This window comes from Odontesthes bonariensis, chromosome 20 (assembly GCF_027942865.1).
Source record: "Odontesthes bonariensis isolate fOdoBon6 chromosome 20, fOdoBon6.hap1, whole genome shotgun sequence".
In the NCBI taxonomy this organism is placed as follows: domain Eukaryota; kingdom Metazoa; phylum Chordata; class Actinopteri; order Atheriniformes; family Atherinopsidae; genus Odontesthes; species Odontesthes bonariensis.
The window spans coordinates 28,003,835-28,019,970 of NC_134525.1; the positions used below are offsets into that span (position 1 = coordinate 28,003,835).

Here is a 16,136-nt window from a genome sequence, read left to right on the forward strand (position 1 = left end):
GGACTGTAATAAAACAAAAAGAACTGAAATTAGAATTTTCCATTGAATAGATTGTTTAGCAAATGAAATAAAAGACTATTTCTCTGTTGACAATCCATATGAAATACAGAAAGAACTGATGACAAACTGCTGTTATGACAGTAACATTTCTGGGTTGTTCATAATCCATTCTCATATTTCAGTTTATTGGCTAACCTTTTGACAAAATTGGCTTCAAGATGGTACACTTTAAAGTGTACCATGTCTAGCATGGTTCCAGGAGGTGCTGCTTTCATTGAGGTCAGTGTGTGAACATCACAGTTTATCTTAAGTTAGACAAGAAGTTAATCGGCATCTGAGAGCTAACTATTGTTTCTGAAATGAACGGTGGGGCTTTAGTTAATAAATCTCCCCGACAGTGACTTAAGGTTTAACATACTGCTGCACTTCCTGTTCATGTACTGGTCCGCGGAGGATACTACCAAACCCACAGCTTGATAGCAGCGCAGGGAAAAGTCCTACCTTGGACAGCTCCAGGAGTTTGACAGCCTTTCAGGAGCCTCGGCACCAACATACATCTGTAAGCCTCCGACTCGGTCATAAAACTCGGTTACATCGGCAGCCTTTAGCTTGTCTTCTCACTTTTATTTCGTATTTTTCTTTTGTAATTACCTGATCCCCTTGTGTGTCCATGCTGCTAAAACGCATGCGCGGCTTAGTTAGCTCTCCGTATCCGGTCTTAATGCTGACATTTAGGAATAGTTGGAAATATGGTGTGACTATGAATTCCTAAAAAATAATAAAAGCCACAACTTTTTTCATTGCTATGCAAACTTACCCTTAATGCAACTGAAGTAGCCTCATAGCCTGCTGTAGTTGTACCCCCTCACCCCCCACCCCCCACACCCCACACATGCATCTGACCGACATGGTGTCTCTCTGTTTTAGATGTTGACAACACTAACTCTACCTGTATCTATTCCTGCAGCAGTAACAGGAGTCATGTTGACAGAGGCACACGGCTAGCTTTGCGTGTGGTGTCCATTTACCTGGCCATCAGCTAAGGAGCTATGGAAAGAGACTCATCTGCTACTCTAATAACCACCATACACAGAATGAAATGATGACCTTTAAATGTTAATGTTAATTAGTACACAATGTATTCATAGAGCCCTCAAAATCAGAATCTGAGATATATTAACTGGAAGTCTTAGAATACATTATTATCCAAATTTTGTGAGGACATTGCACCGGCAATTTTTTTGTTTGTTTTTTATTTTTAATTCTTTGTTTTTGCTTTTTCACGTCCTGTTCAACCGTCACTCAAGTTGCACAGGAAGCAACAGTTTACTGTACAAACAGGGCCATTTGCAAGCATACACTGTTGCAAATGTATGCAATGCGTTATCAGCAGCATGTACATAACTCGGATAACGCAAACAAAGCATGATTCATTCTTTCAAAAGTTACATAGGTGTTTCATTGGACTTGGTAAATAGGGGAGAATCACTGACATATTGACACTGTCAACTGTAAGATTAATAATAAAATCAAACTAACAGGAAACCCTTGATACATATTCACATGCATGTATGTGCATAATGTAATGTAATGTAATGAAGAAATAATGAATATTTTTTCAGTTGCCACCCCACAGCCTTACTGAATGCATTTTAAACTTAATACACTGGCTTTATTAAGCCAGTATATTAAGGAGTGTTAGACAAATAATGCACGGGGTTTTCGCCCAGGAGAGTGTTGTACATCTCTCCTTTTTTGCACATTTTCCTATCCCCCTTCTTTTTCTGAGTAACCATGGTGACAAGTCTCGCCACAGTGATGTCATCAGCAGATTTGTACTGTGTATAGTGACTTCAGTTTTCAGGCCATTGAAATCATAGGGAAAAACTGCCTTTTGTTATTCTTGCCAGAGCACACTTTGAGTGCAGATATGTGGATCTAAGGTAAAATATTTGAAAATGTGTAAGCTGGTGACAGCTGGAATTTTTTTAAGGAGAATAGGCTCAGGCAGAGGAGAACCAATGGAGCAAACTCGCTCCTGTTACAGTTATTATTGCGTAGACACCAGCCATTGGGGCCGTTGGACCAGTGGTATGTAAATCAATTCGCGACAGAGGCTTTTGAATAATAGATCATTTGAAGAGGACGCCGTGAAGCCATATGCTACCAAAACAGGCTGACGTGATTTACCCTGGTATAACTGTTAAAAGAAAAAAAAATCATTATCTGCGATGAACATTTTTAGCTTCCAAAGACGCTCTAATAACCCCCTGTCAGTTTCACCAGTCTAAAACACAGGCTGTCAACACTCCTCCTCAGTGCGCCTGCGCTGCTTCTCATACCTTCCCCCTCTCTCCCTCCCTCTGTCGGTGAGGTTCCGTTCTCTACCTGGTAGCTGGCAGAAACTCATACCCAGAACCAAGCTCCGACTATCTCATCAGCTCAGATAAGGGCCTTGCAGGTTGGACATCGGGAGTCTGGGTTGCATACTAAGCGGTTGTTGTCTGTATCATCCTGCTACACACAGCGGCATGGAGCGCTCCTGATCCCGGCAGGACGTCAGGGAGAACTCAGTTTTTCTTCCCTCCTGTTATCTCGGATCTGTTTGGACATTTGGAGGCCTGACCATGTCTACACGAGAGAAGGGGATTCTTACCAAAGACAGTGTCAGCCTGCTGCCCTGTTTCTATTTTGTAGAGGTGAGTCCTAAGTCAGAGAGGCTTTGTGTGTTCATCAAACTGTAGAAACGTAGTTTGACGTGGTTGTATAACTGTCATCAAAGATCCATGAATACACATCAGCCTTAACATGAGCTTCCTATGGATAACTAAATAAAATAATTGAATGGAAATATATGAATGATTTGTCATTTTAATATGAAGGGTACATGTAAAAAATAATCTTTATGATAATGTTTAAAAGATGCAATACACTAGGTTGTATGTATGCATTGTGCATATAGTTATGTACACTAATATAAAATGTTCTTCCACTACAAGACAGATGAATCACCAAATTATATATATATATATATATATATATATATATATATATATATATATATACATACACACATATATATATATGCATTTCTTAATACTTCAACTTGAGTCATATATTTGCAAATCATTACATGCTCAAAAAAGCACGAACAGACTCAGTACATTAACATTTGCACAATGCATAAATCCACCATGAGGAGCATGAAGAGGACATTTCTCACACAGCCAAAAAGCTTTAAACAGAACTCTCTGGTGACAGGTAGTGGAGCCATGATGGAAGGGATTCCGTGGTGACCAAATGTGATCCATCCAACCATAAAAGAGTGTTTTTCTCTATCTCTTCTCCCTCTCTCTCTGTCTCTCTGTTTTTAGATAAACAATAACAGATGTGAAAGTTACGGAAATTGACTGATTTAAAACATTTAGATACAGATAAAATGCAGTTTGTGGTAACTGTCACAAATTCCTCTGCTGCACATTTTATTCATGCTCTAATTCACTCCTGGCCTGTGGCTCTACAATCAAACTGGCATCATGTATTATGAATTTGCCTCTAATACTGTGTGATGGATGCTGACAGCAACTTTTCTGATGGATGCCTCTCTCAACAGGGACTGTTTAGGAGATTCTGCCAGTTGGATCTCATTTTCTAAAAGTGAAATAGTGTGATAGGTCAATTTTTGAATGTCAGCCTTCAGTTTTTTAAAGTACTAAGGGATTTCTAGTGTTTGTTTTTACAGACCGCAGGCATTTGAAAGTGGATTCGTTTTGTGAGTTAAAGGGATAGTTTGCCTCTTTTGACATGAAGCTGTATGACATCCCACACTAGCAATATCATTTATGAACATTGACTTACCCCCTGCTGCGTACTGTGAGCCGAGTTACGGCCTCGTTTTGGCGTTGACGCAAGTAGTCCGGCTAGTTGGCTGGGGTTTAAAAAATAAAGTCTTTTGCTTCTCAAAACAATATGCGTTCAAAAGAGCAATACATTTGCATCACAAAATCGTTCTCAAGGAAAAAGTCAGACCTCACATTTGCTTGGCGCTATTTTCTCTCCCTTCGTATCACTGCGTGCTGCCACCTGCCCACAGCTGCGCCTGTTACGGTGTTTACTGCTCGGTCGCACTTCGGTCTGCACGGTCTACACAGCACGCACTGATGCAAATGTATTACTCTTTTGAACGCATATTGTTTTGAGAAGCAAAAGACTTTATTTTTTAAACCCCATCCAACTAGCCGGACTACTTACGTCAGCGCCAAAACGAGGCCGGAACTCGGCTCACAGTATGCAGTGGGGGGTAAGTCAATGTTCATAAATGATATTGCTAGTATGGGATTTCATACAGCTTTAATACCCACTCAGGCTCATTGCATGAGTATGTGTCACTGACACAAAACTGAGGCATTTGCCTGCTCAGCTCTGTCCCATCCTGTTCTCCTACCAGCCATGACTGCCATGTCCCATGTGGAGAGAAAATCAGAGGTTGCCAATGTTGGTGGATCTGCTCCTCCCTTAATAGTTTTACTTTTGCAATCAGGGCTTATGCCACTTCACTTGTCATATAACATGAATTTTTCATGCTGATAGGTCTCGGATCGGTCTTACATGAGACAGGCCTGTCTCATGTAGTTTGGAGCCTACACTTTTTTAAACACTTTTTTTTTTCACAACAAATATAAACCAGCTGATTTTAAAGAATAATGGATTTTACCAGGCAGACTAACAAAATAACCAGAATACCACTACAGCTAAAAATACTTTAGTCTAAAATTTGATGTTCATTTTTTTAACCATTCTCTACTGGGCATCCAATGTTTAGGGAGCAGTTGAGACTCCACTGAGTAATGAGCAGGTGCAGATATGATATGAAACCGGCTAGCTGATCTACTTTAGTTTGAACAAAGTGCTATAGTGCAATAAGACTTCACTGTGATGCCTCAGGCCGCTTTTGCTCCAAAGTGGAACAAAATGGAGGCATGCAGAGGGCTGAACAACTGTTATCTAGAACTTGGGAAAACAAAAGATTAAATCACATGTATAACTGAAGGGAGGGACAAAACCATAAGCTGAGATAAAAGAAAAACAAGGGCAGCATGTCAGAAATGGTTAATACTTGGTTATTTTACAGAACAGTTGTTCTCCAAGTAATGATACCCGTGTTTAACATCCTATCTGAAATACAAGAGCCCCCTATTTTGGGATCGATGGTCTATGATATAAGGTGGTCTAAACTACATGTTGAAGAACTACAGGTTTTATTACCCGCTTTCCAGGGTGAAAAAGTAATTGCTACACTAAGCAAGGGTTAAAGATTGTGTGCTGGATACAGCCACAGAGAGGAAAAAATAAACAGAAAAAAATATATGGCCTTTGTTTTTTTTTGTTAACATTTTCCTATGTCTTGTGAGCTGTGCTTCATTCATAATTTTATACTAAACTGTCGCGTTTGACTAAGTTTTATGTGAGATCACACCAATCTAATCTCACCTTTGGTGGGTTGATGGCTTATTGAAACCCAGGCTGATAACTGAGCTTCTTACCCCAAATTACTTTTAACTATCCTGAATGGGTTAAAGCGGGTATGAAAAATGAATGAATATCACTTGAATATCATGCATTGAATATCATACATTTGACTGTTTTCTGGTCCATAATGGGCTTTCTGGTTTTGCCACTCTCGAAGAAAATGATAGACAAAGTCAGGTGTCAGGCAGGGAACTCACAGAGAGGACTTGGACGCAGAGTACAGGAGTAAGCTGACAAAACTTTATTTTCCACAAAACCAGAGAAATCCCGGGGAACAAAAGGCGCCTCAAAAAAGAGGGATGATCAGAAAAAAAATCTCTAACTTAACTAAGGAGCTATAAAATACAAAAAGCTAACCAAAAATCACTCTTACGAGGAACTAGAAAGACTTGACTATGACAATATGACTTGTGTGCAGGACGAAAGACATGACACACTGGCACAGGACAGAGGGAGACACAGACTATAGGCACAAATAGAGGGAAATGGGGAACAGGTGAACACAATGAGGAATCAGGGAAGACAATCAGATTGGTGACACATGAGGAAGGGTAAGGAACCTGAAACGAGAGGAGAGTTCATTTAAAAAATAAAACAGGAAGTCGCAAAACAAACGTGGAGACAGGACAAAAACTCAACTTGACATTACCGGTGTAACATCAAGATTTGATTAATGTCACTCCCCTCCTTCAGTCGACTTTTCTGTACAGTATTTGCAAACTTATGTGATATAGCTGACACATTTTAGAATCAGAGTTCGTCAAAGCTGGTGATAAATTTACAGTAGTATTCTGCGAGGTAGCTGCTAACTCACAATGTCTGAAAAAAATAAGAACAAAAATTAAAGCAGTTTCAAAAAGTGTTCACAGGTGACATTAGGGAGGATGCAACTGCCAGGGTCACTGCTTGTTCAACTTTGATGTCATGACCTGCTGCAAAACTAAATGGTTGATTTTTTGAGAAAGGAAAGAAATTTGATATTTATATTGTTTCAAGGCAGATCAACAGATGTCAAAAATTGATGTGTGTCAGAGCCTGCATTTAAAGTAGCAACAAAGCTGCACTAACACGACCAGTCTTCATTTGTATTAGGGTTAGCTGCAAAGGCAGAATAAAACACTCTTAATACCAAAGCTTTTGTTACAATATTGATTCCTATTTGAGGGCACACAATGATACAAAATCATACCTCTCAAAAAGGCATGGGGTGGCCAAAAAAGGCAAAGGGTGTCTCATTTGCAGTGATATAAGGAACTGCTTGGTATAAACTTACATGTAGTTGTGCTGATCTTCTCTGTGGGATTCTCTGTGGTATGGTGGTGAGGACCATCACCTCACAGCAAGAGGGTTCCTGGTTTGAATCCCAACTGAGGCCTTTCTGTGTAGTTTTCATGTTCTCTCTGTGTATGTGTTGGTTCTCTCTTGGTAGTCCAGCTTCCTCCCACATGCATGTTAGGTTTAATTGGTGACTCTAAAATTGACCCTAGGAGTCAGTGTGTTTGCTTGTATGTGGCCCTGTGATGAACAGGTGACCTGTCCATGGTGTACCCTGCCTCTCACTCAATGAGAACTGGGATAGACTCCAGCAAGTTGTCTGTAATATACAGGCTGAAAGCCTGAAAATGCCAAATTAATAACAACTTTCACCAAAAGGAAACACCTTCATGCCTACAGCTTGGGCACCAAAAGACCACAAACCACATCATGAGCTGGAAGAAGCAATTTGGATTTTGTAATGCTTTTAATTCACAGCTTCTCAGCAGAAACAGATAGATTAAGGGAAAAGAGAAAGAACATAGTCACTCAGCTTAGAGGAAAATAGGTTGTGACATTGATAGCCTTTGCAAGTGACAGAAAAAGATTAGAATTAAGGTGAGACAAAGGGAATTAGAGACAAAGAGAAGGCTGGCAGTGAGCAGATGTAGGGCAATGGAACATCTCTGCTGAGCTGTACTCTCCCAGAGGAGACAAAGGTTGTCAGAGAAAGAGAGCATTAGAAATGAGTGAAATTCTGGTCTTTGATTTTTAACTGTGTTTTTCTCTCCATTGTACTGGTTGTTTTGTGAGTCTTCACTTATTGCACTCATTACAAGGCAATTTGTTTGGAAGTTGTTCAAATTCAGTTGGTAAACCAGGCATTCATAAATCAGCCCCAATAACTTACTAGCAGATATATCAGATGTCAACTTGTTTTCATCCTTAGTCTGCCATTGCTTTCTCTTCAAGTGGAGATAATTCCTGGAGACAGACATATCTGCTGTTGTTAAGTAGCTATGTCTCAGAAGTGTTCAATCAATAAATCCCATACACAGCTTGTTAGAGGAATTAGCTCTGCCCACAACACTGACATGTTGACGTATCAGTGCTCCTGCAGTGCTCACTGAGCAGGTCCGGACCTCTGCTTGATGATTTTCATCCTTTAGCTACAATGAGGAACACTTGCAACCTACCAAGTTACCGAAAGCAGTTTTGAGTAATGCTACATTACAACAAACCATTTTTTAAAGAAACAGTCGATGCAGCTTTCCTTTCGTTTTTTTCATTGAAGAACTGCTATGAGAAAAACTTTCAAAGCAGTTCAATATGGTTAATGCCAAATATTTATCCAAATGTATACACCCAAAAATGTAAGTTCAGACAGCCTTAAAGTCTACAATAGAACTCCCCTCCAGCGCAGTACTGAGGTTTTGGGTGGAAAAATAATAGGTATTTTTACCTAATTAACTGTATGAGTAATTAAAAACTGTAATGTCCTAGATTGCCCCAAGAATAAATGTCCTGGAAGCAGAAAGATGGTTATAATATCAACAAAATACGTGTTTATACATTACAGGCCATAGATTTACAAAGTGTATGTTTCAAAGCATACCTTATAACATCATTTTTGTGTAAACAGTAAAATTAGCTTTAGTGGTACACAGTCAGATCCATTATTTATTTATATATTGATTTATTTATCATGAAACATTCTCATGCACACCAGTTATGCAAAGTCATCAAGTTGTAAAAACCTAGACAAGGAGCCTATTCTACAAAGCAGGTATATTATTCACAGGATATCTTTTAGTGTTCCAGCTCAATAAACTCTAGCAATCAGGATTACCACTAAGTGGTGCCACAAACTCCTTGACAAATTGGTAAGTCAATCCCAGATTTCTACCTGGATATGTGCGTGTTGATGCACCAGATTTCTGGTAACTAAAATGTATCTAAATCAAGGGTCAAAGGTTTACTAAGATATTCAAATTAGAGTGATGTCACAACACAGAAAAAGTTCTAGTTCTGCGGTTACTAACATTGCACGTATCTAACAAAACAGACACAATGGGGCCAGACACAAAAATCACTGTGTCCGTTTAATAGTCTCAAATAAACAATTGTCCAGGACATTCCAAAGCTCTTCTTTGAATATTAGCTGTCTTTTGTTGTGTCCTCTGTCAAAGTAATTCCATACTGCTTCAGTAATCTTGATTTAGGCTCTGGGAGGACTCACCACTCCATAAAATATATTACAACTGATTTTTAGTCATTTTTAGTTCAGCTTTTTTTTTTTCTCACTGTTCCCCTTCCTCAAGAATGCCTTCTTGATAGCTATCTTTCCAGAGAGACCATTTCTGATGAGTTAATGGATCAAGTGAAGGGCCAGATGCATCTCTCAGGTCCTGTGTCAGGTCTTTAATGCTTTTTTTCCCCCTGTCCTTAAGTATGTCACTTTCGAATACAGTTCATTGGCTGTAGATAGTTTTAGGCTGATGGTTCTTTGAGAATCACCTCGTTGGTGCAAAAATACTATTCTATGGCTGCCAAAACTTGTTATATTTGCTGTATTTTACATAGACACAGCTGTGACTGAGGAGCAGGAGAAATATGCACAGGCATGGCTTTTGGAGACATATCTCGTCTAAAAAAATATTGACATAGATTAGGTTGATAAAGCAGCAGCCCTTCTTACCTAGACATAACACATGTTCATCTCTTGAGTTATGCATCTTTCTAAACTTGAATAATTCAAATTGTTAACCCTCCTGTTGTCTTGCGGGTCAAAAGTGACCCACTACCATGTTTAGCTGTAGAAAAAATACCTTAAACTATCTTTTTCCAACTTGAAATTTTATGACTTTTCCTAAAGGGACCCCATCATTAGAAAAAGTCATACTTTATTTTTGTTTCCATGTGGGCTGTACACCACTAGGGTACAAAGATTGTCTTATGGGTAATTTTTGACCCGTGAATTATAAAAACATTTAAACACCAGAAAAAAAGTTCACTGTTTTTTTCCCTTTCAATATAATTAATTCAGAAGTAATTACTTCACATTTATATAATAGCAATAATAAACCTTTATTATGTAAAAGAAAACTGAGAAAACAAGAAAACTGTTGGTCCAACTGACAGTTGGTTTGTGGTTAAAAAAAAAAAAAGTGTAATCCTGAAAACTGGTGATTGTCTTTTTGTATTGTGTAACAAAAAATACATGATAAAAAATGTATTGAATTGAGTTGAATAGATAAATAACAGGTGGTTTTGTCATACAAAATAGATTTTGGATTTAAAATTCAATTAAGTTGCTTTATTTTGGGGCTTTGGTAGGGTGGGTCATTTTTGACCCATAGGACAAGGGGAGTAAACAGAATGTTAAGACCGCGCAAGGGTTAAGTGGCTAAACAAACAAAAACCTCCATTCCTTGGAAAATAGTCAGATACAAGGACTGGATTGAAAATGAGTGAAAAGCTTCTGATTGCATAAGTGCACATTTATCTAATAAAGTAACAACTGAGTCTATATTCTCCACCATCCTCGATAAGTCAATTTCATTCAACTCATCTCGCCTTGACATGGGTACCGAATACAATATTCCACACGTTTACCATACTTTTCCAAATTTTTTCCTCCTATTTTGCGATGATAATTTTGCTATATACTGTACATACTTAGTACATACTCTCTCAGTTGTAGTGTTGAACATATCAGGATATAAAAAAAAGAAAAGAAATCCCCTGGACTTTACTGATCTAAAACGTGGATAACTATAACTTCATGCAAACAACACAATGCATCACTGTGTCTTAATTTATGCTACAAACCTACCCGAAAGGGCAGAAGCAGTAATAACTTGAAGTCTTTGTTTTGACGTTATCAGTCTCTCACATTGTTTTGTAGGATTTTACACCCAGTCCTCTAAACAACCTCACTTTAGTTCATTTGAGGACTGTGGGCAATATTTTATGCACAGCTCTCGTAATGTCCCACCACAGGATTGCAATCAGGCTGAGATCTAGATTTTGACCGGGGCATTATAAGACACTGAACATTTTCTTTCTTAGCTGTAAAACAAATTGCCTCACATTTCACTCTTGTATACTTTGGTATACAGAAGAATTTATGATCTACTGCAAGTGCCAAGGAAGTGGCAATCCTTCAAATCAAGTTATAAGTCTTTTTTCTTACTGTACTGTCATGTACTTAAAAAAAATAATATGCTTACTGAGGTCTGTAAATTCTGAGATGTAGCTCTTGAATTTTTTGCAGTTTCCAACCTTGTGAATAACTTGCTAGGACGTCCAGGGTCCAGTCAATTGGTCAAATTTGCTTGGGAATCTTACCAACTGAATGAAATGATGCAGAAGTATCTGAGTAGCAGCCATTAAAAGAGTTGTTTGAATTCTCAAAATGCCAAGGAAGGAGCGCCATTGCTTCCTTAATTAGCTTCTTTAGCATAGGATACACGGGGCCATCCTTAAAGAGAGAAAAGAGATCATTCCATCCCACAATTCCTTGCAGTTGCAGCTTTTACGGCAGCGCTAGATTATTGTCATCAAGTCGAACTAACTGTGATTCATGTGGATAAATATGAGGACAGAAGATTGAGTTTAGCCTGTGAATAAATATTTCACTTTTTTACCTTTTATTTTTCTTTCCTTTTTCAGTTATGTACTTTGATTCAATTCAATTCAGTTTTATTAACTCGTTCCTGCGCGCCCCCCATTTTCAGGTTTTTTGCCAAAACGACATGCCCAAGTTGTAAACAGCACAGATCCCACATCTTTTGAGACTCAGAGATGTGTCTGGTATCATTGGAAAGGTAACACTCTCAGGAATATTATGAAAGTGTGATGCTGTGTCTTACTGACCCAGAGTGGGAGGGGTTAGAATGATGGGGTTGTTTCCCCGTCAATATGTTTGCCTATACATTAAATTGGGTAAAGCCATTCAGGGACCTCTAGGCCTCTATTGACACAGCTAGGTCAGAGCCCCATGTCTTGACTTCATGCAGTCCAAATTTGGAGTCAAAAGACCAAAAAATGAATTGTTCAGAGGTATTTTTCAACAGGTATGTCTATGCGTTTTCCTTAGTTCCTTTTTGGAGTCTCCAAAAGGACACTTGGTTACCAAAGCTGTATAACCAGAATCAAACACCTGTAAGTTGACAACCCCTTTGCCTACAAACAAAATTTTGGCCTCTAATGAAAGCTGACACCTTGGGGCTCCCTGCTACTGTTTGTATGAGGATGTCAGTCAATCTGGAATAGAATGACAGAAGCATTATTACAATAACTACAGTATGATATAATATCTATCTATCTGTCTTTATATTTTTCTATCTTTCAATCGCAAAACCAATAACAATCTCTTTGTGTGTTCTGATTCAATGCAACAATCTGTATGCATTTACATTACGCACGTTACGCACGTTACGCACCACAAGTGCCATTTCCCCTATGGTCGATAACGCATGGATTTGTTTTGGCACATACAAGCTTGATAGTATAGTCCCATGCACCGTTGGAAACCTTAGACTATTGGCTAAAAGGTTATCCACATGACTTCCATGGAAATTGCCATTGGCTGGAACTACTGTCATTCTAAGTATTGTTGTGGGTAGTGAAGACGATATTCTCAGCGTGTCCGCATTGGCTTTCAAGACGTGTACTACCCACTAACCATGCTCCGATTGACTTGTGTCTGGTGTCAATCGAAGCTACAGTACCTGACACACCTCCACATTGAGAAATTTGTCAGCAATTGACTGGCATGTGACTCGGAGCCAGCTGGAAAGGTAACTAGCTGCATCTTTAGTCGCCCACAGTACGTTTTGCGGTTGGACAATACATCAACATTGTGAGGAGAGGATTAAGTTTATAAGAAAAGGGACTTCACATTTCATAACCATGGATACTTGGCAAGCTTTACAAGGTGTCCCCGAGTCACGAAAAGGTTTTGGTGGATAACGGCAAGGCTTGAAAGGTAGGTTGACATGTCACACTGAAACACGTTAGCTTAGAGGTTAGCTGAGCTAACGTCTGTTACTGTTATCGCTGCGAGCGACCATTTGATTCGGGAATGGTCTTGAGTGAATCTCAGCTTTCTAACGGTGTATGGCATGAATATACTTGTTAAGGGATGGCGTTTCAGGATTGAACTAAAGTGCATACCATCCAATTCCAATCCCAAGTGTACCGCTGACGGTACAGCGTGCAGTAAGGGGTTAATATAGTGCCAAATCACCACAAATGTCATCTCAAGGCACTTCAATAATACAGTCCAATTCAAGCCAATTAGAGTCCAATTCATTGTAATCATAATCCAATCAAATCCAATTAAATAAATTCAAAATTAGTCCAATTCATACATACAGAGCCAATTCAAAAACAATTTCCTCGCTAAGGAAAATAACAGATTGCACTGAAACTTGTCTTCGGTCCAATTTCTCGTCCTGAATGACTACCTTTTAACAGGAAGAAACCTCTGGCAGAACCAGATTCAGGAAGGGTGGCCATCCGCCTCGACCAGCTGGGGTTTGAGAGGACAGAAAAGAGGGGACAACAAACACCATAACACCATTCAAAGGATACCTGCTGAGACAGGGAAACACAAGTTAATGACAACAATAATGCCAAATGTACATAATGTCATATGAGAAGTTAAAGAGGTGAAAAAAAAGAGAGCAAAATAAGGAAACGTGTGACATAAGAGACTCCCCAGCAGTCTCTAGCCCCTTTCACACTGCGACCCGCTATCTTAGCGGGTCCAAATTGCACCTTCGACCCGCGTCGAGCAATGTGAACGCTTGGCGTGTCAGGGTGACCCGTGTCGCCTGAAGCCGAGTTCAGGGGGAGTTGCCTAGTGGCAGAGCGTCACACGAAACACATAAAATGCTGGGCGTGTACAATGACGTAGGCACAAGCCATGCGTCGGAGGTAGGGTGAAATACACCTGTCTGCATCAAATTTTTCAAACAAACGATGGCGGGACACCTTGAGAACTCATTTTTGCAATGCAGTTCATGGAGATGTTACTTTACGGTGCGTCTTGCTGCGTGGGAAACCGCGCTCTCCCATCTTTCTCGCCAGCCCTTCCAGCAGAGGTCCATCTTTCACCGTCCCCGAAATGTGGCGGAAAATAACGTCCTCTGCTCGGGGGCTGAGGAGCTCGCGGACCTCCTTGTCTCACCAGTTGGCCATATTAAAAAATGTCTCCAACTTGATGTAGGCTAAAACAGAGTAAAACTTGTCCTCACCTGTCGCTGTTGTTCTGAATCAGCTGTCCATTCTGTCTTTTAGCCTAAACTCCTCACGTCACGCCCACGTCCGACCCGCGTCGATTGTGTTCACATCAAACTCGGCTCGGCAAAAAGACTAGGGTCCGATGCGGGTCGAAAGGCGAGTCGAATTGACGCGGCAGCCCGGGTCGGCAGTGTGAACACAACAGCGGACACGCTAAATTCACGAATTAAACGCGGGTTATTCGGCAGTGTGAAAGGGGCTCTTGCCTATAGCAGCTTAACTATGGGATGTTTCAGGGCCACCTGAGCCATCCCTAACTATAAGCTTTATCAAAAAGGAAAGTTTTAAGCCTAATCTTAAAGTTAGAGAGGGTGTCTGCTTCCCGGACATATACTGATAATGAACTAATATTCTGTATTACCTCTAATATGATATATGACATAATTGACATCTAACAGTGTGATAAGACAGCATAGATGAAGTATCTAAAGCACTTTTTGTATAATGTTTATTGAACATTTGTAGTTTCATTGCTGCAGACCCACATCACAGCTGTAAGTGTGGTCCAATTATTATTGCAGCGCAGTTGTCTTTTCCTAAGTCCCTAAGGATTTTTCTTACCACCTTACTTTAACCCCCATGACGTTTTCACAAGGTCAAGAAAAAGAGTTTAGGAAAAGATGAGTATTTTTTTTCCTTTTTTGACTATTCAACCAGACCTGCAGTCCTGGGAAGGCTGGCAATGATCTTGAATGTTTTCTACTTGTGAATGATATTTCTCATTGTAGAATGATTCTCTCCAAATTGTTTAGAAATGGCCTTATAACCCTTCTGAAATTGATGGACAGAAACAAAGATCATTGCTAATTTCTTTCCACCTTTTTTTTGTTGTTTGTTAAAAACAACACTTGAATACTCCAAACCAGGAAACTGTCAAACCTCTGCTTTTATAGGAATGGTCACAATTGCTGCTGATCATTTAATCAAGTGCATTTGATTTTCATAACCAGGCTGCTACTTACATTTTTAATTTCTATAAAAGCAGTAATCTACTAATTGTGTACTTGGTTTTTCGAACACTGCCTTTTGGTTTAGTTTTAATTATATAGATAATTAAATGGTGTAATGTGTCACATGGTTTTGTTCATGTGAGGTTTTATTTTCCTCATTTTAAGACCTGATAATGACCAGATGGAATGGAAAAACTTTCACGATTTTGCACACTAATAACCAAGTATTGAATTAAAGCACTGCAACCCACATGTTTGTATGGATGGTACACCCTGAATGATTCCTCCATTCTTTAATGGAAATGTTTCACTGTCATAAGACAGTGAAACATTTCAGGTTACAGTTAGCTGCAAAAAGCCTAAGCGAACATGGTACCTTGTGGAATTACGCTTTGAAGTATGGACTGTGCAGCTTTTCTCTCGAGTAGTTTTATCTGCTCAGCATGAGCACTGTAACTGACCTATATTTCTCAGTTGCACATGCTGAGATTTTGGACGAGAGGTGAGGGTGGCTGAATGCACCAAGAGAACAGACCTGACTGGGAATGGTACAGAGCATAGAGGCAGGGTATAGCTCAGCGTTAAAAAGCATCTTACATGCATAGTGCTTCTTTAATTCATTTCATCCTTCATTTACATAAGGATACAAATACTTCATTGGAAAAGAAAATGTTTAAATCTCTTTAGTCATCTTCCTTTGTTATTTTGTGGCGATAAAAATATTCAGATATTGTTTGACATTGTTCATTAACTGCTGTTTGTGTGGAGGTCGACAGACATTATTATGACAGTTCTAAGGTCAAAAATAGATTTTTCTTGTTGAGAGGCTGTGACAAATGAATGTGCACATCGGCAACATGCAGAAAAAGTGATAGATGCATTTCCTAGACATTAAAGATAAGGCCTATGATAGGGCGATCAGATCTTCCTATTTTCCATGGTCATACCTATTTTTGGTATTGTGTCCACCTGGAACTTTCACCAGAGATATGCCCCATTTCAACTGTAGCGTTATGGACAGATAACAAGGTTACATAATAATGTGTGTAGCCTGAATGTGCATTCAGCAGAGTGTATGGGTTGACATGTAAA

General features: G+C 39.4%; 1 protein-coding gene across 3 annotated transcripts in view; it reads left to right on the forward strand.

The window, feature by feature from the left end:
* Window positions 1-497: 497 nt before the first annotated feature.
* Window positions 498-16,136, forward strand: part of plppr4b (phospholipid phosphatase related 4b) — a 49,563-nt gene continuing 33,924 nt past the window's right edge. For 2 of the 3 annotated variants that reach the window (XM_075452759.1, XM_075452761.1), the window contains exon 1: window positions 2,369-2,699. In XM_075452759.1, coding sequence (XP_075308874.1) covers window positions 2,628-2,699 — 72 coding nt within the window. In that variant the 5' untranslated portion in view covers window positions 2,369-2,627. Of the gene's footprint in view, window positions 560-2,368; window positions 2,700-16,136 lie in introns of those variants that run through there. The other variant, XM_075452760.1, reaches the window with a different exon arrangement.